Source organism: Grampus griseus (genome assembly GCF_964374135.1).
Source record: "Grampus griseus genome assembly, chromosome: 4".
NCBI lineage: Eukaryota > Metazoa > Chordata > Mammalia > Artiodactyla > Delphinidae > Grampus > Grampus griseus.
Window position 1 is genome coordinate 15,854,697 of NC_138997.1, and position 26,143 is coordinate 15,880,839.

At 35.2% G+C, this 26,143-nt stretch overlaps 1 protein-coding gene across 1 annotated transcript in view; it reads right to left on the minus strand.

Annotated features, from left to right (window-relative positions):
• Nucleotides 1–246: 246 nt before the first annotated feature.
• STPG2 (sperm tail PG-rich repeat containing 2) overlaps nucleotides 247–26,143 on the minus strand; it is a gene marked incomplete at both ends in the record, with an annotated part of 259,529 nt that continues 233,632 nt past the window's right edge. Inside the window, one exon of the mRNA XM_082653200.1 lies at nucleotides 247–374. Coding sequence (XP_082509326.1) covers nucleotides 247–374 — 128 coding nt within the window. The remainder of the gene's footprint in view (nucleotides 375–26,143) is intronic.

The following is a 26,143-nucleotide window of genomic DNA, read 5'->3' on the forward strand; positions in this document are numbered from 1 at the left end:
GAGTCGTAGGGATATAAAAATTATATATATTTGTGCTGTAGAGGCTATTTATAAATTGTTAAATAATTCTTAAATTCTCAAACAATTCTTTCAGAAATGTCAGAATTTATCTTTAAAAAAGCCTTTCTTAGCCAAAAGATTTTGGTCAGTAATAAGAATAGAACATATGGAAAGGACTTTAATGAAGACATTTCCAGTACTTTCTGGAAATTTTTCCATTCTTGTGTTATTATTAAAAGAGAAATATCATTGACAAACCTCATATGTCGCTGGACCAGGAGTAATCTCTTTGGAGTCTTTAAAACGCTTTGATGCTTTAACAAATAAGGGTATGGAGCAAGATTTCTTTAAAACAGGATTGTATGTTGCAGGCCCTAAGAGAAAACAAATGTAAAACTAATAAAGCATGTTTTAAATTATTGATTTTGGTCACATGTATATTATTCTTAGATTTGTTATCTTAACATTTATATTTAGCATCACTCTTGAACCCATCCTTTTGAATGCTTAAAGTCATTCAGTTCAGGGATTTGAAATATGATAAGCATAAAACACAAGCATACCTCATTTTATTGCACTTTACTTTATTGCACTTTTCAGATACTGTGTTTTTTACAAATTCAAGGTTTGTAGCAACCCTGCTTCTAGCAAGCCTATCAGCACCATTTTTCTAATAGCATTTGTTCACGTACTTCTCACAATATTTCAAACTTTTTCATTATTAAAATTATATCTGTTATGGTAATATATAATCAGTGATCTTTGATATTACTATTGTAATTGTTTTGGGGTAGCACAAACCGTGCCCATGTAAGATAGCAAACTTAATTCATAAGTGTTGTGTGTGTTCTGATTTCTTCCCCATCTCTCTCTCTGTCCTTGGGTCTCTCTATTCCCTGAGACACAACAATATTGAAATAAGGCCAAGTAGTACCCCTACCATGGGGCACTAGAAATCAAATGCTAGAAATGATTAAACTTAGTGAGGAAGGCATGTCAAAACCTGAGATAGGCGCTTCCCTGGTGGCGCAGTGGTTGAGAGTCTGCCTGCCGACACAGGGGACATGGGTTTGTGCCCCGGTCTGGGAGGATCCCACATGCCGCGGAGCGGCTGGGTCCGTGAGCCATGGCCGCTGAGCCTGTGCTCCGCAACGGGAGAGGCCACAACAGAGAGGGGCCCGCGTACCGCAAAAACACAAAAACAAAAACAAAACAAAAAAAACCTGAGATAGGTCAAAAGCTAGGCCTCTTGCACTAAATATTAGTCAGCCAAGTTGTAAATGCAAAGGAAAAGTTCTTGAAGGAAATTAAAAGTGCTCTTCCAGTGAACACATGAATAATAAGAAAGCAAAACAGCTTTAATTCTGATATGGAGAAAGTTTTAGTGGTCTGGGTAGAGATCAAACCAGGTACAACATTCCCTTAAGCCAAAGGCTAATACAGAGCAAGGCCCCAACTCTCTTCAGTTTTGTGAAGGCTGAGAGAGGTGAGGAAGCTACAGATGAAATGTTTGAAGCTAGCAGATGTTGGTTTAAGTAAAGACGCCATCTCCATAACATAAAAGTGCAAGGTGAAGCGGCAAGTGCTGACACAGAAGCTGCAGCAAGTGCTGATGCAGAAGCTGCAGCAAGTTATCCAGAAGATCCAGCTATGATAATTAATGAAGGTGGCTACACTAAACAACAGATTTTCACTGTAGACAAAACAGCCCTCTTTTGGAAGAAGATACCATCGAGGACTTTCATGTTGGGATGGCCAAAAGTTTCGTTCGGTTTTTTTCCATAAGATGGCTCTAGTAGCACTTAGTTGTCTTTAACTTCATTCAAAACAATCTTGTTAGATTGTATGTGACAGCTGTCATATCAGTGTGCATTTAAAAAAGACATCAAAATTGGTGAATTTTTCTCTAGCCATTTTAATACTGAAGATGGAAGGAAACAAGCAACATTTCTGGCATATTACGCTTTATTATTTCAAGAAAGGTAAAAATGCAACTGAAACGCAAAAAAAGGATTTGTGCAGTGTATGAAAAAGGTGCTGTGACTGACTGAACTTGTCAAAAGTGGTTTGTGAAGCTTCGTGCTGGAGATTTCTCGCTGGATGATGCTCCAGTCGGGTAGACCAGTTGAAGCTGATAGCAATGAAATTGAGACATTAATTGAGAACAATCAATTTTGAAGATTCCTTTCAAAATATTACTTTACATTGACAATGTACCTAGTCACCCAAGAGCTCTGATGGTGATGTGCAATGAGATTAATGATGTTTTTATGGCTGCTAACACGACATCCATTCTGCAGCCCACGGATCCAGTTTGACTTTCAAGTCTTATTATTTAATAAATATATTTTGGGAGTTTTCTGGCAGTCCAGTGGTTAGGACTCTATGCTTCCACTGCAGAGGGGCCCACGTTTGACCCCTGGTCTCCTGGTTAGGGCACTGCAAGACACGTGGTGCAGTCAAAATATAAATATATACTTCAAAAGGATCTAGCTGCCATAGAGAGTGATTCCTCTGACAGATGTGGGCAAGCTCAATTAAAAGCCTTCTGGAAAGTGTTCACCATTCTAGATGCCATTAAGAATATTTGTAAAAAAAAAAAAAAAAAAAAGAATATTTTTAATTCATGGGAAGAGGTGAAAATATCAACCTTAACAGGAGTTTGGAAGAAGTTGAATGACTGAGGGATTCAAGACTCAGTGAAGGAAGAAACTGCAGATGTTGAAATAGTAAGAGGACTAAAATTAGAAATGGAATCTGAAGATGACTGAATTGTTGCAGTCTCATGGTAAACCTTTAATGGATGAGGAGTTGCTTCTTATGGTTGAGCAAAGAAAGTGGTTTCTTGAGGTGGAATCTACTCCTGGTGAAGATGTTATGAAGACTGCTGAAATTTTGATAAGAAAGGATTTAGAATATTACATAACGTTAGTTGACAAAGCAGCAGCAGGGTTTGAGAGGAATGACTCCAATTTTGAAAGAAGTTCTATGGTGGGTAAAATGCTACCAAACAGCATGCATGCTATAGAAAAACCATTCATGAAAGGAAGAGTCAATTGATGTAACAAATTTCATTGTTGTCTTATTTGAAGAAATTGCCACGGCCACCTAGCTCTTCAGCAACAACTACCCTGATCAGTCAGCAGGCAACATCAAGGTAAGACAATATACCAACTACCAACAAAAAGAGTATGACTTGCTGAAGGCTCAAAAGATGTTTAGCATCTTTTAGCAATAAAGTATTTTTAAATTAAGGTATGTGCATTTTTTAGACATAACGTTATTGCACACTTAATAGACTACAGTACAGTGTAAACATAACTTTTATATGCACTGGGAAACCAAAAAATTTCTGTGACTCCTGTTATTGGGACATGTGCTTTATTGTGGTGGTCTGGAATCAATCCTGAAATATCTCCAAGATACGCCTGCACAGACCTCTGTGTATGTAATAATTAAATTCAAATCAGAAGTAATTTCCAAAAAAAGAAAACAGTACCCCCTCAAAATATATCTACATAGTGAAAAAAGATACCCAACTCTTTTATTCCTACATATTCATTCACATGTTCAGTGAAGAGGTGATGACTGAACTGCATTGGGGATATGAATAAGATTTAAAGAAGCAGAAAGGTGGTTTAACAGCATTCTGGGCACTAAACATGACAGAAGTCAAGGCACAAATTTACATGGAAAAAGTTTTATGTAGCAAACAGATTGGTTAAATGGAACAGGGCCTAAATCCTAAATGAAGACTTTGTACTAGAGGCCATAGGTTTCAAATTGTATTCTAAAATGTACCACAAATTCTAAAGAACTGCCCAGGGGACAATGTGTAGGTAAAGCCCAAATACAAGAGGCTTTAAATATTTTCAGCCAAAACAACTACAGATTTACTGTTTTATTTGTTTGGGTCCCATACAAGATTTTATTTAACTGAAGTTGTTTAGTAATTTTTTTTAAAAAAAGGCTTTTGAGAACCACTTCCATAGTCTAGCTCTTGAAGGTTTTTGACTAAAGGAGATTCATAAAGAAAGAGATAGTTTAAGAAATAAACTCTGGCAGTAGTTCATAGGATGAAATGACTGGAAGATGGGCTGTTTCAGGGTCACTAACAAGGAGTTCACTAACATTGATAATGGAAAGGAAGAACAACTCAGAATATTTTCTAAGAAATGTAATAAACATTTAGTATGTACAGTGATTAGAAGAAGATAAAAATGAAAAGTGGCTATGAAAAAGGTAATACTATGATGGAAATAAAGAAACATAGAAAGAAGGAGGAGAGGAATATCTTGTGCTTGATTTTGAACCAATTATGTTTGAAAAGATGCAGGATATCCAAATAGAAGTGTGTAGAGGACAATCGTAGATATATAACTGAAGCTCATGAGGACGCTTGCCTGGAGAAAAAGAATGGAGTTATTCACGCAGAGACAATAGTTGAGGTTTCTCTAAGTGAAAGATCACAGAGAGAGAAAAACTAAATAACTAAGGACTAGAACTTGGGGGACTGCACAGAGAGGGAGGAGAAGAATCAAAGAAGGAAACAGTCTAGTTAATAAATCTAGCTACTACAACATTATAGACAGTAAATAGGGAGAGGTTATTTCTTTCTCCATTTGCATGTTAACCAATACTTATTTTGAGTGTCTATCACATGCCATGCCTCGCATATGAACAGTGTTAGAGGTCTACTATATCAAATATTTCAAGAGGAGACTTATAGGGAGGTCACTGTAGAGTATATAGGATGTAACTTTAGAAGAGTGGTGATGAATGAAACTAAATTAGAGGGCATTTAAAAGACACTGTGGGAGAGGAAATAAAAACTTGGAGCATAGAATATTGACAATGAATATAAACAGTGAAATACAAGAGTAGATATAAAGATATTAATAGGGAGGAGACCTTCAAGATGGCGGAAGAGTAAGATGCAGAGATCAATTTCCTCCCCACAAATATATCAGAAATATATCTATATGTGGAGCAACTCCTACAGAACACCTACCGAATGCTGGCAGAAGACATCAGACACCCCAAAAGGCAAGGAACTCCCCACATAACTGGGTAGGGGAAAAGCAAGAAAACAGAAACAAAAGAATAGGGATAGGGCCTGCACCTCTGGGAGGGAGCTGTGAAGATGGAAACGTTTCTACACACTAGGAAGCCCCTTCGCGGGCGGAGACTGCGGGTGGCGAAGGGGGAAAGCTTCGAAGCCGCAGAGGAGAGCGCAGCAACAGGGGTGCGGAGGGCAAAGCGGAGAGATTCCCGCACAGAGGATCAGGGCCGACCAGCACTCACCAGCCCGAGAAGCTTGTCTGGTCACCCGCCAGGGCAGGCGGGGGCTGGGAGCTGAGGCTCGGGCTTCGGAGGTCGGATCCCAGGGAGAGGACTGGGGTTGGCTGCGTGAACACAGGCTGAAGGGGGCTAGTGTGCCACAGCTTGCCGGGAGAAAGTCCGGGAAAAAGTCTGGACCTGCCTAAGAGTCAAGAGACCATTGTTTCGTAGTGCACAAAGAGAGGGGATTCAGAGCACCACCTAAACGAGCTCCAGAGATGGGTACAAACCACAGCTATCAGCACGGACCCCAGACATGGGCGTGAAACGCTAAGGCTGCTGCTGCAGCCACCAAGAAGCCTGTGTGCAAGCAGAGCTCACTATCCACACCTCCGCTCCCGGTAGCCTGTGCAGCCCGCCGCTGGCAGGGACCCATGATCCAGGGAAACTTCCCCAGGAAAACACACGGCGCGCCTCTGGCTGGTGCAACGTCACGCTGGCCTCTGCCGCTGCAGGCTCGCCCTGCATTCCATACCCCTCCCTCCCCCCAGCCTGAGTGAGCCAGAGCCCCCTGATCAACTGCTACTTTAACCCTGTCCTGTTTGGGCAGGAACAGACGCTCTCAGGTGACCTACACGCAGAGGTGGGGCCAATCCAAAGCTGAACCCCAGGAGCTGTGCAAACAAAGAAAAGAAAGGGAAATTTCTCCCAGAAGCCTCAGGAGCGGCAGATTAAATCTCCACAATCAACCTGATGTACTGTACATCTCCGGAATACCTGAATAGACAACAAATCATCCCAAATTGAGAGGATGGACTTTGGGAGCAATGATTATATATTTTTTTCCATTTTCCCTTTTGGTGAGTGTGCATGTGTATCTTTCTGTTTGTGATTTTGTCTGTAGAGCTTTGCTTTTACCATTTGTCCTACGGTTCTGTCTGTCCGGTTTTTTTTTGTTCTTTTTTATTAATATAGTGTTTAGCACTTATTATCATTGGTGGATTTGTTTTTTGGTTTGGTTGCTATCTTCTTTATTTCTTACTTTCATTGCTTTTATTACTTTTTAATTTTTTCATTTTAAATAATTATTTTTATTTTCGTAACTTTATTTTATTTTATTTTTTTACTTCCTTTCTTTCTTTTTTTCTCCCTTTTATTCTGAGCCATGTGGATAACAGGGTCTTGGTACTCCAGCCAGGCGTCAGGCTTGTTCCTTTAAGGTGGGAGAGCCGAGTTCAGGACATTGGTCTACCAGAGACCTCCCAGCCCCACATATTACCAAACGGCAAAAATCTCCCAGAGATCTCCATCTCAACGCCAACACACAGCTCCATTCAATGACCAGCAAGCTACAGTGCTGGAGAGCCTCTGCCAAACAACTAGCAAGACAAGAACACAACCCACCCACTAGCAGAAAGGCTGACTAAAATCATAATAAGATCACAGACACCGCAAAACACACCACCAGACGTGGTCCTGCCCCCTAGAAAGACAAGATCCAGCGTGATCCACCAGAACACAGGCAACAGTCCCCTCCACCAGGAAGCCTAAACAACCCACTGAACCAACCGTAGCCACTGGGGGCAGACACCAAAAACAACGGGAACTACGAACATGCAGTCTGTGAAAAGGAGACCCCAGACACAGTAAGTTAAGCAAAATGAGAAGACAGACAAACACACAGCAGATGAAGGAGCAACGTAAAAACCCACCAGACCAAACAACTGAAGAGAAAGTAGGCAGTCTACCTGAAAAAGGATTCAGAGCAATGATAGTAAAGATGATCCAAAATCTTGGAAACAGAATGGAGAAAATACAAGAAATATTTAACAAGGACCTAGAAGAACTAAAGAGCAAACAAACAATGATGAACAACACAATAAATGAAATTAAAATTTCTCTAGAAGGAATCAATAGCAGAATAACTGAGGTAGAAAAACGGGTAACTAACCAGGAAAATAAAATAGTGGAAATAAATAATGCACAGCAGAAAAAAGAATAAAAGAATTAAGAACAGTCTCAGAGACCTCGGGGATAACATTAAATGCACCAACATTCGAATTACAGGGGTCCCAGAAGAAGACAAGAAAAGGAACAGGACTGAGAAAATACCTGAAGAGATTATATTGAAAACTTCCCTAATGTGGGAAAGGAAATAGTCAATCAAGTCCAGGAAGTGCAGAGAGTCGCATACAGGATAAATCTAATGAGAAACACGCCAAGACACATATTAATCAAACTATCAAAAATTAAATACAAAGAACAAATATGAAAAGCAGCAAGGGAAAAACAACAACATGCAAGGGAATCCCCATAAGGTTAACAGCTGATCTTTCAGCAGAAACTCAGCAAGCCAGAAGGGAGTGGCAGACACATTTAAAGTGATAAAACGGAAAAACTTACAAACAAGATTACTCTACCCAGTAAGGATCTCATTCAAATTCAACAGAGAAATTAAAACCTTTACAGACAAGCAAAAGCTAAGACATTTCAGCACCATCAAACCAGCTTTACAGCAAATGCTAAAGGAACTTCTCTAGGCAGGAAACACAAGAGAAGGAAAAGACCTAAAATAACAAAACCAAAACAATTAAGAAACTTGTAACAGGAACATGCATATCGATAATTACCTTAAATGTAAATGAATTAAATGCTCCAACCAAAAGACATAGACTGGCTGAATGGAAACAAAAACAAGACCCATATATATGATGTCTACAAGAGACCCATTTCAGACCTAGAGACACATACAGACTGAAAGTGAGGGGATGGAAAAAGATATACCACGCAAATGGAAATAAAAAGAAAGCTGGAGTAGCAATTCTCATATCAGACAAAATAGACTTTAAAACAAAGACGATTACAAGAGAGAAAGAAGGATACTACATAATGATCAAGAGATCAATCCAAGAAAAAGATACAACAATTGTAAATATTTATGCACCAAACATAGGAGCACCTCAATACATAAGGCAAATGGTAACAGCCATAAAAAGGGAAATCGACAGTAACACAATCAGAGTAGGGGACTTTAATGCCCCACTTACACCAATGTACAGATCATCCAAAATGAAAATAATTAAGGAAACACAAGCTTTAAATGATACATTAAACAAGATGGACTTAATTGATATTTATAGGACATTCCATCCAAAAACAAGTGAATACACTTTCTTCTCAAGTGCTCATGGAAGATTCTCCAGGATAGATCATATCTTGGGTCACAAATCAAGCCTTGGTAAATTTAAGAAAATTGAAATCATATCAAGTATCTTTTCTGATCACAACGCTATGAGACTACATATAAATTACAGGAAAAACCATGTAAAAAATAGAAAGACATGGAGGTTAAACAATACATTACTTAATAACCCAGAGATCACTGAAGAAATCAAAGAGGAAATCAAAAAAATACCTAGAAAAAAATGACAATGAAAACACAATGACCCAAAATGTATGTGATGATGGGGCTTCCCTGGTGGCGCAGTGGTTGATAGTCCACCTGCCAATGCAGGGGACACAGGTTCGTGTCCCGGTCCAGTAAGATCCCACATGCCGCAGAGAGGCTGGGCCCGTGAGCCATGGCCGCTGAGCCTGTGCGTCCGGAGCCTGTGCTCCACAATGGGAAAGGCCACAACAGTGACAGGCCCGCGTTACGCAAAAAAAAAAAAAAAAAAAAAAAGTATGTGATGCAGCAAAAGCAGTTCTAAGAGGGAAGTTTATAGCAATACAATCATACCTCAAGAAACAAGAAATATCTCAAATAAACAACCTAAACTTACACCTAAAGCAATTAGGGAAAGAGGAACAAAAAAACCCAAAAGATAGCGGAAGGAAAGAAATCATAAAGACCAGATCATAAATAAATGAAGAAGAAATGAAGGAAAAGATAGAAAAGATAAATAAAACTAAAAGCTGGTTCCTTGAAAAGATAAACAAAATTGATAAACCATTAGCCAGACTCATCAAGAAAAAATGGGAGAAGACTCAAATCAACAGAATTAGAAATGAAAAGGAGAAGTAAAAACTGACAATGCAGAAATACAAAGGATCATGAGAGAGTACTACAAGCAACTGTATGCCAAAAAAATGGACAAACTGGAAGAAATGTACAAATTCTTAGAAAAGCACAACCTTCCAAGACTGAACCAGGAGAAAATAGAAATATAAACAGACCAATCACAAGCACTGAAATTGAAACTGTGATTTAAAATTTTCCAACAAACAAAAGCCTAGCACCAGATGGCTTCACAGGCGAATTCTGTCAAACATTTAATAAAGAGCTAACACCCGTCCTTCTCAAACTCTTCCAAAATATAGCAGAGGGAGGAACACTCCTGAACTCATTCTACAAGGCCACCATCACTCTGATACCAAAAGCAGACAAAGATGTCACAAAAAAAGAAAACTACAGGCCAATATCACTGAGGAAAATGGATGCAAAAATCCTCAACAAAATACTGGCAAAAAGAATGCAACAGCACATTAAAAGGATCATACACAATGATCAAGTGGTCTTTATCCCAGGAATTTCAAGGATTCTTCAATATACACAAATCAGTCAATGTGATACACCATATTAACTAAATGAAGGAGAAAAACCATATGATCATCTCAATAGATGCAGAAAAAACTTTTGATAAAATTCAACACCCGTTTATGATAAAAACCCTCCCGAAAGTAGGCATAGAGGGAATTTACCTCAACATAATAAAGGCCGAATATGACAAACCCAAGGCAACATCGTTCTTAATGGTGAAAAACTGAAAGCATTTCCACTAAGATCAGGAACAAGACAAGGTTGCCCATTCTCTCCACTATTATTCAACATTGTTTTGAAAGTTTTAGACAGCAATCAGTGAAGAAAAAGAATCCAAATTGGAAAAGAAGTAAAGCTGTCACTGTTTGCAGATGACATGATACTACACATAGAGAATCCTTATATGCTAGCAGAAAACTACTAGATCTAATCAATGAATTTGTTAAAGTAGCAGGACACAAAATTAAGGCACAGAAACCTCTTGCATTCCTATACACTAATGATGAAAAATCTGTAAGAGAAATTAAGGAAACACTCCCATTTACCACTGCAACAAAGAGAATAAAATACCTAGGAATAAACCTACCTAAGGAGAAAAAGACCTGTATGCAAAAACTATAAGACACTTATGAAAGAAATTAAAGATGATAAAAACAGATGGAGAGATATACCATGTTCTTGGATTGGAAGAATCAACATTGTGAAAACGACTATACTACCCAAAGCAATCTACAGATTCAATGCAATCCCTGTCAAACTACCAATGCCATTTTTCACAGAACTAGAACAAAAAATTTTACAATTTGTATGGAAACACAAAAGACCCTGAATAGCCAAAGCAATCTTGAGAAACAAAAACGGAGCAGGAGGAATCAGGCTCCCTGACTTCAGACTATACTACAAAGCTACAGTAATCAAGACAGTATGGTACTGGCACAAAAAACAGAAATAGAGATCAATGGAACAGGATAGAAAGCCCAGAGATAAACCCACGCACATATGATCACCTTATTTTTGATAAAGGAGCCAAGAATATACAATGGAGAAAAGACAGCCTCTTCAATAAGTGGTGCTGAGAAAACTGGACAGCTACATGTAAAAGAATGAAATTAGAACACTCCCTAACACCATACACAAAAATAAACTCAAAATAGATTAAGACCTAAATGTAAGGCCAGACACTATAAAACTCTTAAAGGAAAAACATAGGCAGAACACTCCATGACATAAATCACAGCAAGATCCTTTTTGACTCACCTCCTAGAGAAATGCAAATAGAAACAAATAAACAAATGGGACCTAATGAAAATTAAAAGCTTTTGCATAGCAAAGGAAACCATAAACAAGATGAAAAGACAACCCTCAGAATGGGAGAAAATATTTGCAAATGAAGCAACTCACAAAGGATTAATCTCCAAAATTCACAAGCAGCTCATGTAGCACAATATCAAAAAAACAAACAACCCAATCCAAAAATGGGCAGAAGATCTAAATAGACATTTCTCCAAAGAAGATATACAGATTGTCAACAAACACATGAAAGGATGCTCAACATCACTAATCATTAGAGAAATGCAAATCAAAACTACAATGAGGTATCACCTCACACCAGTCAGAATGGCCATCATTATAAAATCTACTGACAATAAATGCTGGGGAGGGTTTGGAGAAAAGGGAACCCTCTTGCACTGTTGGTGGGAATGTAAATTGATACAGCCACTATGGAGAACAGTATAGAGTTTCCTTAAAAAGCTAAAAATAGAACTACCATATGACCCAGCAATCCCACTACTGGGCATATACCGTGAGAAAACCATAGTTCAAAAAGAGTCATGTACCAAAATGTTCACTGAACCTCTATTTACAGCAGCCAGGAGATGGAAGCAACCTAAGTGTCCATCGACAGATGAATGGATAAAGAAGTTGTGGCACATATATATAATGGAATATTACTCAGCCATAAAAAGAAACGAAATTGCATTATTTGTAGTGAGGTGGATGGACCTAGAGTCTGTCCTACAGAGTGAAGCAAGTCAGAAAGAGAAAAACAAATTCCATATGCTAACACATATATATGGAATCTAAGAAAAAAAAAATGGTCATGAGGAACCTAGGGGCAGGATGGGAATAAAGACACAGACCTACTAGAGAATGGAGTTTAGGACATGGGGAGGGGGAAGGGTAAGATGGGACAAAGTGAGAGAGTGGCATGGACCTATATACACTATCAAATGTAAAATCAATAGCTAGTGGGAATCAGCTGCATAGCACAGGGAGATCCACTCGGTGCTTTGTGACCACCTAGAGGGGTGGGATAGGGAGGGTGGGAGGGAGATAGATGCAAGAGGGAAGAGGTATGGGGATATATGTATATGTTTAGCTGATTCACTTTGTTATAAAGCAGAAACTAACACACCACTGTAAAGCAATTATACTGCAATAAAGATGTTAAATAAAAGATATTAATAGGATACAAAATTAAAAGCCTTTGTCCCACTAGTAGACGGGCAATTCAAAGCCACTTACTTTGAAGAATAGATTCTTGTTGATATTTTAAAATCTAAAATATTTTAGAATTGATGTGTTCATATGAAATACTGTTAATGCTTTAGCTTTATTTACATAGGACATTTCAAAATTTTAAATAAAACTTAACTTCTGGCTCTAGATCAATCATTCTAATATCAAGTCAATTGATAGGATAGATGTCCAAATTTATAAAGCCTTTTTGGAATGCTGGTATGGACTGAATGTTTGTGTCCCTCCACAATTCACATGCTGAAACCCTAATCCACAGTGTGATGGTACTTGGAGATGGGGCCTTTGAGAGGCAGTTGGGTCATAAGGGTGGAGCCCTCACGATGGGTTTAATGTCCTTATGAGGAGCGTATTCTCTCTCTCTCCCTCTCTCCCTCCTGTGTGAAAACACAGCAAGATGTCTATCTGCAAACCAGGAACAGGGCCTTCACTAGGAATAGAATTGGCCAGCACCTTGGGCACCTTGATCTTGAACTTCTCAGATTCCAAAACCGTGAGAAATAAATTTCTATTGTTTAACCACACAGTTTATTGTACTTTTGTTATAGTAGCCCACATTGACTAAGACAGAAGCTAATGTGTTTTGATCTACCAAGTGACAAGTGTTGTAGCAAATGCCATCTTACTATAAAAACAGCATGCATGACTTTGAAATAATATAATTTATATTTATAGTACAGAGAAATAATGTACATACATAAACATAGTATCTTAACAGAGAGTCTTATATACACAAACCGTACCATGCATGGGAGAATGTACCAGTTGCTGTGGCTTCCAGAAAAAAACCCACAAAATACCATCAGGAAATGGGTATAGAATTCCACAGTCAATTAATTGAAAATTGCAACTTTAGCCATAAAGATCTATAAAGTTTAATGCAATAGGTAAGGTTATTATCCAAACACTACTGTAACTAAGTTTCATTTTCAGTTATAAAGTATAGTCTATCCCCTACTTTTACCAAAATGCTAAAGCAACTGATAAATATTTGCATTCATGGTTATAACTCATTAAATGAAAAGAAAATATTCAAAAGTAGTTGTAGGAGATTTCCTTCTATTGGAATTCCTTTGAGGAGTATTAAGTGAAGCGAAACTTTTCTTAATACACATCTTGCTGCATTTTAGCACTTAGTCTGCTTTAAGCTACAGAGCATTAAAAAAATAAGTTTACTGCACTTAATCTTAAAATATATTTACAATTACATATGTTACTGCTTATATGATACAGGTCAAAGATTTACAATGCTTTACCAGCTCTGATTCACAACTGGATTATGCAGAAACTATCTTCTATTTGTTTACCAAAATGCCACATTTTAGTCAAAGGTCATGGAAGAAGAAAACTTCTCATTCCAAATCGAACACCTATGAAAAGTCTGCCTGAATCATGACTACTATATAATGGGAAATTCAAGAGCAGATGATTCTTATAATTACATATTTTCCAGCCCTATGCCAACTTACTCTCTCTGAAATGTCAACCAATGCTACAGGGCAAAAATGAGGTAGAAGAGGAAAAATGAGTAATTTAAAATAAAAATCATTTTGGTGCATCAGAAATAACTACCACTTCTATGAATAAAGCTGCAAAACCTCATATTTAAAAAAATGGCTTTCTTCATAATGAGCCAAAATTTATAAATCATGTAGTCAATTTTGTTTATGAATACTGAGTCCTTTTTTATCTGAAGGTGACAGAAAATTACTGGAAAATAAATATCCCATATGTGAGCATATCTTTAGAAATTAAAAATGCATCTAGAAAATCGTTCATTAAAATGGACTGCATGGCTTTAAAATGTCATTTAGAGAGTTTAGATTTTTATGGAACACATTGTCTCACAGATTTTATTCTTCAGCTCTACAAATGAAATAATAGGAGAGACAAAAGATTAGTACACAAGGAAGTATTATTATCAATGTCAAAACCACATTTAGGTTCAACGCTCCTCTCCTGTTTGTAACACTCGATTTGATTAAATGGCACTTCAGATTATGACCACAGAACTACACAGTCTATTAAATTCAGCTTATAGGTGATGAGAAAAAATGATAGAGTCCTGATAATGCGTAAACTTTTAACCAAAATTTCCATGTATGTTTTACCATACCATTGACTTCTCTTACTAAAAACAAAACAGGTATTACATATTTTAAGAAATAAAATCTTAAATACTTAAGGATGATACCTTAAAGTTACTATAGAGTATCTAGGAATTATTGCCAACACAGTCCCTACGGAATGGACTATTACAGTGCACTTCAACCTAAGTAGACTGAGAACTGCATTTACTGGAGTCTACCTAAATTATCCACCTGTTAAAATGTGTTCCTAGCATTGATTAAGCAGTAGGGCTGCACTCTTATGACATATAAACAAGAAATCACATAGATTTGACTTGACCAAAATATATCTTCAAATGGCAGTGTTCTGTTTATCTGTGTACCACCAAGTACATACTTATCAAAATGTGTATCCAAAACCCTGTCAGATGAAGTCTTTGAACTGCTGACAATTTTGCTCTCTAATAGGTACATTGTACAAATTTGAATGACTTTCACCAGTCTTGCAAATGTAGGTATAACATACTTTCTGTATGAATTATAGGAACCAACTGGAAGAAAGGATGATCACTTTCACCTAACACCATTTTGAGTAGGTACTATATATATATATGTAACACATGATTTTTAGTGATGAATGAACAAACTTATCAAGTAATCAATAAAATATGATATTATCTTTAAGGTAAATAAAATACCTCATGACTGGCCTGACATATTAGTAGCGAATTTTCCTTTCATAACTGAATTTGGACTTTATATTCTACTGTTCATATTTTAAAGGTTTGGATTCAGAATGTCAAGAACATTAAGCAAAAAGTTGAGAAGTCTCAGCATATATTCTAAGTCCTCTTACTAAGTCCTCTTAGATCATCGTCATTATGTTAACACTCAGGGCTGAAATAGTAAGGTATTCCCTCTTAAAACTGGAACTTATCTCTGTGAATACTGTATGTAAAGATCAGGATAATGCTATGTGTCTTTGTAAAACATGTCATGTCACAGATCAAGTTATAAACTCTTCTTTAAGTATAAATACCAACCTTATTTTTAAAATAATTAAAACATTTGATTAGTACTAATCAAACTGAATTATTTAAGAAAGCTATAGTAAATGAACTATGATTTAAAGCAAAACTTTTAAGTGGCTAATTTTTACCATTTTAATTGTGACTATTGCCATTTTTTTTAACCCCTAGGTGCATTTGGATTTGAATTTTTCTTTGAATATGTCTGCTACAATTTATTCAATACTACAATAAAGCTAGACTGAGTTTAGAATTTTCTGAAAGAAGAGCCTACACAATTTATTTAATGACAGGTCAATTAAAAATGATTAACATTTTTATTTGCAACTTAATTGAACACATTCTGTGTCTTAAAAAATATATTTCATAGATTAAATGAATGAAAGAATGGGGTTTTCATGCTTTCATACACAAATGTTTTGTTTATATTCATTAGAGATCAAACAAAAACTATTAGGTTAACCACTGAATATCTCAGAAAGCTTCTTGCTCATTTTCAGTAAATTTAAATCTATACATAGACATAAATCTAAATAAGATTTTTTTCTTCACCTTAACAGTGTTCTCTGTTCATTCTGTTCTTGTGGTCATATAACGTAAATATTTTCCAACCCTGTTGCCATAGCTTCATGAAATAATAGCAGGATTCTTCCCTTGCAAGCCTTCTCATCAGCTACCACTAATTAATTTAACCATGACAAATAACAGTGGGATTTGTTTATATTAATAATGTTTATTTCCAAATAGTTGATAGTTTCCTCAACTGTCTTCAATACCCATGACCCACAGGGCCTATTCACAAGCCCTTCCATAGCTTTGGACATGTTTCTCCACTGGCCTCTGGCTGAATTTGTTCTATGGCTTGAAATATCAACACTAAAAACCAAAGAGGATCATATTTAGCACCACACATTTTAAACGAATCTTTCTCAAAGTGTAGTTCATGGACCATAGGCATCAGAATCACCCAGATTAGTGTTAGAATGCAGATGCCTTGGATTCATGACAAAATAATAAGTCATATTCTCTGAAAGTGGAATGAAGAAAACAAATTTAACAAAACCCATTGTTTAGACCTCTAAACTACAACTTAATATGTAGCTGTTCCCAAGTATATTTAAACACTGAATCGCTTTTCCCAAAAACTACTGATCAAAGAATAAATCTTAAGAAATTACGGATGAGACTATCATTGCCTCTAGAATATATCTGAATCTCTTATGTCCCTTTGCCTGCCTATGGTAGAGCCACAATCAGTACTTGTTGAGCTGAACTGAGCCAAACCAAGGAAGGAAGAACCGATTTATGAGTCCACTAGAGTCTACTCCCATGACTTTTAAGCATTTTAACCATTCTTTTTTCATTTTACTTTCTCAGTAATTGTCTATGGAAAAATGGATACCTTGAATTCATATTTCTACTTATAATGTGAAAATGTTATTTAGATGATATATCACATAAATATTTGCAAACAAGTTTAACAACTGCTGCCTGAGAGGATAGAGATTTATAGGAGGCTGGCATCATTAAGAAGGTAAAGAGACATACTTTTCAGTGTATATCCTTCAGCACGTTATGAATTCTGTCATAGGCATGTCACGTTATTTCAATATGGAGCCAAATGTGTAAAACTTATTTCATGATCACGGAAGATACAATTCTTTGAAATGTAAGTATATTTTCATCTCGATTTTATTTTAGTCTATCATTTTCCACAATAAATCTTAAACCTAAAAAATTCAACCTTTCTGTATACTAGCCATATACACTTCATAAATTCTGTAGATCTTATAAAGTTTTAGTTTCTTTCTTTACAAAAGGGGGATAAAATGAAGCAGAAAAGTTAAGCAACTTCTACAAAGTCACAAAAGGAGTAAGAGCCAAATCATTCAACCACTTTTAATCCTTAGAACATCCCTGAGAGGAAAGAAAGGAAAATAAAATTATTTAAATTTTACAGGAAATTGAGTTAATAGCTGAGTTGTGACTTGCTCTATGTTTTTAACAACTCTTTTCAATATTTCACACTGCCTTCTTAATCTTCTTTTGCTGTCTCTGGCACCTTCCAAAAACATCAAATTTGCCAAAAAAGATAATGTTAATTAAATGAGAATATTATGCTTTAATCTCAACATTACATTTCCCTAACAGGTGAATTGGGTCTAAGAGATGGAATAAATTAAGGTCTATATGATAAATTCAGGAAACTTGTTCCTGGATTATTAATCCATACCATATCAAAGTAGATATAATTTTGGTTTTATGTCTATACTTTTCAATTTATAATAAATGCATACACATTTAAGGAAAACAAAAATGTCACAATTCTGAAAACCAAGTTGTCTTCCAGTCTCCATATTGTCACACTCCCAGTTGTCTAGGCTGCCACACACTGCTACTTTCTAAACCTGTTATAAACATTTTTTTAAATCTAGAGTTAAATATTATTTTCCAAAACCCAAATAACCCTAAGTCCCATCTTTTGGTGAAGGCTGCCTCTCTGTGGCAGAATGCAATGTGTCATGTTTTCAGAGGGACAATTTACTTTCTCACTTTTTTTTAACTGGTAGAAAAGATCCATATGATGTTTTAAAATACATAGATTTAAACACAGTGTTTTCATCACTCTTTCAGGATATTTTTGGCCCCATGTTTGGAAAGGGCTTTGGACCCCCAGGAATCACCTCGCTCACATGAGAAAGAGTATGTAACAAGAGGTGAAAACAGTATTTATGCAAGTAACAAAAATCAAGTAAAATAGAATTGCTCAAATAGAATGGTCACGTCTCCTGTCTTTTTTGAAAGCTGAAGTCATTTTTCACTCTCCTCTGAGTGACTCTGCTGGTCAGAAGGACACTCATTAATAGATACTGTACCTGCCAGAAAGCAGCTGTTGTCTTAATTTCCTGAAGAAATTACTTTAAAGTAAATACTAAGTGTGCCACAAGATAATGCCTCCTATTCACTTAAAGAGAGATGATAGAGGAACATATCCTATTCAAATACTGAAAGCAAACATCAACTGGATATGTTTTAAAAAATATATTGAGTTAATCTTTCTTTCTCTACTAGTGACCTTTGTTAGTTGAAATGAAGTAGGCTCAGAAGACCTTATTATAAAACATATTTAGGAAGGCAGACATATTTAGGAAGGACATATGCTCTAATAATAACATTTTTTAAGATTTGATACTTTTGACCACATGATAACTGAAAGATTAACATTTGCACATTTTAACTAAAAGGAACAAAATCTCTATCATAAGCATGTGACTTGTTATATCTCAAAAGTAAATGATTTATTTAATTAAGCAATAGAGTCACAAAAATGACATTTACCTTCTCTAAAACAGAACATGCTAACTAATCAGTGAAAATGGTAAAAACTAATTAGGAGAAGATACACAGAGGGTCACAGTAAACATTTCAGTAACCAATATCAAGCTGCTTTGTTGTTTTTGTTTGAAGCATAAGTATATCAAAAAACATCACTCAGAAAACTGTGCAGATTCTTTTTTAAAAAATGATTTTAATACAGGTCAAAACCTTTGACATGAAGTAAATGAATGAAAACACCAAAGAAAGTTACCTGCAAAAATTTCTGATCAAGAAAATTATTACAAATACTGATTGCTAATGCTAATTATTGCAATATTGCCTTCCCCTCTTTTTTTTTGTTTAACAATGTCTGGGGGCCGGGGAAGAAACATGTTTTGTCTCTGCTTCAACAAATACTGAAATCTATTTATATGCAAATAAGCTATCCATTATTAGTATGAGAAGAGACTTGTGCATAAAGGGAGAAATAAATTATCACTAGAAGCCATTAATGAAATCTATTTCAAAACATAACATTTTACAAGAGCTCTCACCCATGTAATATTTGTTTAAGGCTTGAGGGGAAATGGTGAGTTCTACACTTAGATGAAACCCAATACTACGTTATTTCTCATGCCAATTTGTTTTGTAAAATGCATTTATCCTCTCCTTAGAAATGACTTGATAATTGTAACTCCAATGAGTTTCTTTAGAGAACCTTATCATTGAAGTCAGGGTCCTATGTGTTTGTCACACAACTGTCAGACTTTTTAGGGTAGTCTATTTTTGTTGTTACAGTAACTGTTATTCCCTGAGATTTAAAAACATTAACATTCATTTTTATACTCTAATAGTAGTAACATAAAAATAAATGAGCTTTAAGAAGAAGGAATATGAGTCTTTCTGGAATCAGTTGAACTTCTATGGAGAAGACTAAAATAAAAAATAATAGAGACTATAAAATAATTTCACATGCTTTGACGATTTTCTCTTTGGGTTTCTTATTTTGTTCTTCTTGAGCTCATAAATTCCTTGCTTAGTCCATACTTGCATCTCTGTCAGTTTTAAACATTGCAGATACATTCTTCCCTCTGTCATCTACTTAACTTTGCCAAGGGTGCCCAATGTTGAACTGAAATACTTAGGTTTTGATATATTCATGCTTATACCATTCTTTGCCTTATGGTTCTACTTTTGAAGTTTTTAAGAAGTCTTTCTCCACTTTTTAGGTTGCAATGGTATTCCCAGTATTTTCTTCTACTAACTTTGTAGTTTTACCTTTATTTGTCTTTAATTCATCTGGATTCCATCATTGTATGTGATATTTTGTAAAGATCTAATCTGATTTTTCTTTAGTTATTGTGCCCGTTTCCTCAGTGGGCCCTACTAAATTTTTCCTTTATCCATTGATTTGTGGTGCCAACTTTATAAGAAATTGTCTTCATATATGCATAGATCTATCTCTGAGCTTTTTTCTTTGCTTCCTTATTCATTTATCTTATTTTTTTGCCAAAACCACATTTTTATTAATACAGTTCTGCAATGCATCTTAATAAATGATATGGAAATTTCTCCCCTTTCTTTACTCTTCTTTTTAAAAATTATTCATGTACCTTTATTTTTTACATACATTTTAGTGTGTTTATCAATTTCTTCAAAAAGTCCAACTGGACTTTACATTTATAAATTAAAGTGGGGTTACATTTATAAATTAAAACAGGGGAAATTAATATATTCATTATATAAAGTCATCCCATTCAAGAGCCTAGAATTAGCTCTTCATTTATTCAGACCATTATCTCTGTCCATTATTAGAATTTTCAAATTCTATTCATGGAAAACTTTGGCCTTAGTTAATACCTAGGAAATTTATTCCTTTTAGGAGTTATATTTAGCCTTTCATACATGATCACTCCTGGTATAGAGAAATGTTATTCATTGTTAGGTCATTCTTATATCTAGCAAGTGTACTTAATTTTATAAGTTCTAGCAGTTTTTGGATTTTTTAGAAATTGTTTTGCAATGATGCTATAATCTGAAACTAAAGATAGTTTCATCTCTTTTCTTTCAATCCTTCCATTTCTTCTGTGTTCTTAGGTATTCTCTCCTTAGGTAATAGTGTGAACTACCTACTTTGTTAAGAAGGTATGGTAATAGTGGATATCCCTGTCTTCCTGCCTTTATGAATAATATTTAATGTAAGTTTCAGATTTATAACCTTTATCATGTTAAGGAACTTAGTTGTATTGACAGTTTTCTGAGTTTTTGTTTTTTTAAACACAAATAGGTTAATTTAATTAAGATCTTGTTTCTGCAGCTCTTTATTAAAATACTTTTTAAACAGTATGGTAAAGAAAACTGAAAACACCTTGGAATGCACTGCTACCAAAACTCCTCTTATCTCTCTTCCTGTTGATTTATCTTTGCTCTTAGATACTAAGAAGTTTAACATGCAATGTTCTTCTGCCCATCATCCTCTACAATCCTTCATGCTGGCATTTCATAGAAAAGAGCGTATGAAAGTAGGATGAGGTAGTAGAGTAGAAAGGAAGTTGGCTGGTCTACTTGTTTATTCTAAAGCAAAGCTCACTACTCAACATATACCCTGCCTCTGCCAAACAAGACAGAGTGGTGAATCAGAACTGTAAAAGCAGAGAAAAAGAGAATAATACCTCTTGTACTGGTATAAACAAAGAGCATTGAAATAGACAGATAATCTGTTTTTAAGTAGATGAACAGACACCAAAGATCACCTGGCATATGTGAAGAGCTAGCAGCATGAAAGACAAGGACCAAAATAAATAAAAATCTGATTCTAGAGGAAAACTAGATTGTTTAGGAAAAATAGGACTTTAAAAAGTTAAATAAATAATATGCTAAAATACATTTACAATAATACTGCATCTATAAAACAAAGAACAATCAGAGAGTAAGAATGTATTCTAAGAGCACAGAACTGTTGGTATAGAAAATTCAATGAGACAAAAATAGCTAAAGAAAAAAATCCTTGCTTAATATAGAGCAAAAGGACAAAAAAAGAGAAAGAGAATATGATAGAAAGGTAAAGACATATTTTTTGAAAAACCATCCTGTAGGTCCAAAATCCAGAGTTTCCAAAGGAGAAAATTTTTAAAATGCTGAGAGGAAATTATGGAATAAATTCTTTTTAACTTTATTTTTTTTAATTGGAGTACAGTTGATTTACAATGTTGTGTTAGTTTCAGGTGTACAGCAAAGTGAATAAGTTATACATATACATATATCCACTTTTTTTTTTTTGGTTATTTTCCCATATAGGCCATTAGAGAGTGTTGAGTAGAGTTCCCTGTGCTATACAACAGGTTATTATTAGTTATCTATTTTATATATAGTAGTGTGTATATGTCAATCCCAATCTCCCAATTTATCCCTCCCCCCCTTATCCCCTGGTAACCATAAGTTTGTTTTCTACATCCATGACTCTACTTCTGTTTTGTAAATAAGTTCATTTGTACCCCCTTTTTTTTAGATTCCACATATAAGCGATATCATATATTTGTCTATCTGCATCTGACTTACTTCACTCAGTGTGACAATCTCTAGATCCATCCATGTTGCTGCAAATGACATTATTTTGTTCTTTTTTATGGCTGAGTAATATTCCACTGTATACATGTAACACATCTTCTTTATCCATTCCTTTGTTGATGGACATTTAGGTTGCTTCTATGTCCTGGCTATTGTAAATAGTGCTGCAATGAACACTGGGGTGGACGTATATTTTCAAATTATAGTTTTCTTTGGATATATGCCCAAGAGTAGGATTGCTGGATCATATGGTAGCTCTATTTTTATTTTTTTAAGGAAACTCCATACTGTTCTCCCTAGTGGCCATACCAATTTACATTCCCACCAACAGTGTAGGAGGGGGTTCCCTTTTTTCCACACCCTCTCAAGCATTTATTGTTTGTAGATTTTTTGATGTATGGAATAAATTTCTGGAAAAGGACAGAATTCTTCAAATGTAAAAGGACTCTAAAAAACATAAAGGGCCTGAGTAAAAATTGATAAAGATACTCAACCATAGATACATCATTGTGAAATTGTAGAATATCGAGGATAAAAAGAAAATCCTAAATGTTTCCACAGCAAGGAAGACAAGTCACCTACAAAGGAAAAAACATTCAAAATGCCACGTGACTATATTTGCATCAGTAAAACTGGATATTAGAAGATGATGGAGCAAAAAAAGACAATGTAAGAGAAAAGTAAAGACACTCTGAAATATAAAGTCCTGCCACCACTTCCATAAAATAATAGCCCAGGGCTAATATACATCAGTCCTAGAGGAAAACCAATGCAAAAAAAAAAAAAAAAGAGGTTATCAACAGAGCTCCCAGAAAGAGGTCTCCAGGTTAAAAAAAAAAAAAGTGTGATGGACACTTTGGATAAAATAATAGCCAACTCAAGAAAAAAGAAAGATAATTTGTATGATTTCACTTACATAAGGTACCTAGAGTAGACAAATTAATAGAGACAGAAAGTAGAACTGTGGTTGCCAGGGGCTAGGGGAGATAGTATTTAATGGGTAGAGTTTCAAGTTTTGCAAGATGAAAGGAATGCTATGGATGGACGGTGGTGATGATAGCACAATAATGTAAATGTACTTAATACCACTGAACTGTACACTTAAAATGGTAAATTTTTGGTTATATGTATTTTACCACAATTTTTTTAAAAAGATAACTTAAAGTTCCAGATAACTATAAAGACAGTTATGGTCTAAATATGAAACTAATCAAAATGTGGCAAAATTTAAGCAACTAATGGAACGTAGAAGAGAAAATCTTATGTTTTCTATATGTAATTTTCTTATGTAATCTTATGATTTCTATAACAAGAATATTCTACTTTCAGAAGCCTAAAGATCATGGCATTGGAGCCACAGAAAGAAGCCATCTTTACATTCTACTTGCTTCAACACTGAGTAATTTAAAAAAGTTTGCCCCTGGTAACATGAAAGAATGAGGAGGCAAGATTCTATTGCTTTTCTCTAGGCTCTTCTACACAATTTGGTTTGTTATCATGTACATGTATTACACACACACACACACACACACACACACACACACACACACACACACACACATATACACACACCTCTGTGGCTTCTGTTTCTAAAATTATATGTTCTGCAGAGATAGAAACAGAATTTTGAAAAGAAAGGAATTGTGCTTCAGGTTGAAATATCTGAGTCTTTAAATGTATGTGAAATTGACAAAGTCATCAGAAGAAATAGGTAAAAATTATCTATACTTGGTTTCTACAGTAAAATATCATTAAAAAGGTAAAATTGTGTAAATAAATCTATTAGGCATGTACTGTGTAGTATATATATATATTTATATATTAATGATATATCCATCTCATGGTTCCAAATTAGTTTTACATTTATCTTTATAAATATTCATGTTCTTTAACAAATCATTTTGAAATTTAAATAAAATGTCCTTTATATGAGTGTGATTGTCTATAACGAATTTTCCAGCATGGGTTTGGTGTGTTTTGGTGAAAAGGTGATATGTTTCTAAATGAATAGTCTAAAGTTGGGCAAAGATGACAATGTCTACTTTGTCTTTTATCAGACATTCCAAAAGCTGAAACTTGCTGTTCTAAAGCATTGAAGCAATATTCCCTCAGGGTTTTTTTTCCTGCAGAATTCAAATTTTCACAGAGTGTTAGTTGATGTGACATATATAAAGTGTTCTCCAGTCAAATAAATTTGAGGAAAGTTGGATTAAACAAGGTTCAAACAGGTTTCTTTACTGCAGGTCACGGCAGGGTCTGTGATATTCTAATCCACACATAACAAAGGATCAATATGTGCACTTCCCATCACATGTTTCATCACAGATTCCCTATTGTCCCACAGTCTTCTCATCGAGTTAATGTTTATGGAACATATTTTGGAAAATTTTAATTTCCAGGATAGCCAACTTAGTTCCCCAATTTCTAGTGTCGTTTTCAATGTACTAATTCTGAAATTATAATTTAAATCTTAGCTATGTTGCTGGTTAAAAAGCATAAATGATAGCAGAGGCAAAATTACAATAAATACATTTTCCACTGACTTTAAAAAATTCAAAGTAAATTATAGTCAAATAGTTCACTTTAAAAAGCCATTTACATCATCTTTGGTTTGGGATGTTATAGAACTGTCCTCCTCATTTTGCATAATCAGTCATCTTTAGCAATGCATGTTATTATCTAATAGACAATAGCTTTGCCAGCTTCAGCATGTAGTATCTTGAGATAACCATAAAGCATGAACCAAAGAATTACATCAACAGTGAATGGTATTCTCTATAATTGGCCACAGCTGCAAGAAACTTATTCATTTATATTCTGTTCAACCTCTCTATCCTCTAATTAAAAAAAAAAATATTAGAAGCATAGTGGTTATAGTCTGTCTGAAACTTGTACAACAGAATTATTACACAGCACAGTAAAAGCAAACATGGGTAATCAGAGAAATGAGATACTTTAAGGCCAAGAAGTTTATTTATTTATATAAAAATATTGGTTTAAAAAGAGCCTTCCATTCCATTGATGACATTTTTACTTTTATTAGTATTTTTAAAAGTTCATAGGAGGCAAAATAAGTCACCTAACTAGGTGGAAATTGTTTGGTTTTAGGTTAAAGAAATTTATATGTAGAAGTATTTTCCAAGTTGTTATTATCCTGACAAAGTATTTACTTCCTCTCCTAAATGGCCAGTAATTTGTTCATGATACAGAGTAAATTTCTGGATCTAATATTGGTGAAAGGCTTAACTCACCCAGGAAACAGAGTCACTTTAAAATCTGAGCACACCTGTTAAAACAGCTGCCCAGAGCTGAGAAAAAAAGTTGATGAAGTAAAAGCTCAGTTGAAATCATGCAAACTGTTTGACCAAACTGAACAAACCACTCAGCAGACCCTCTGGAAAGGCTCAGCAGTGTTAGACTTCAGAAAATATCATTCAAAATACAAACAAGCAAAGAAAAAATACTTCATCCCTAGAAATATCTTCTGGAGAACTTTTTATCAAGAAATCTGTATGTGTTTGTGTGTGTGTGCGTGCGTGCATCCGTGTGTGTGTGTGTGTGTGTGTGTGTGTGTGTGTGTCTGTGTGTGAGACAGTGAAAGAGATACAGAGACAGAGAAAGAATTTGGGGAATAATGAAAAAAAGAGAAAATACTGCATAACTTTAGATCCTAAAATCCTCATTTCATTTATTAGCTAATTTCTGGAAAGCAAGCACCTGTTACCAAGACTCAGAGGAAAGTATGATGGACACTGGTAGACTATGGGGAAGAATATATAACTTTTGCTATCTTTCAGAATTGG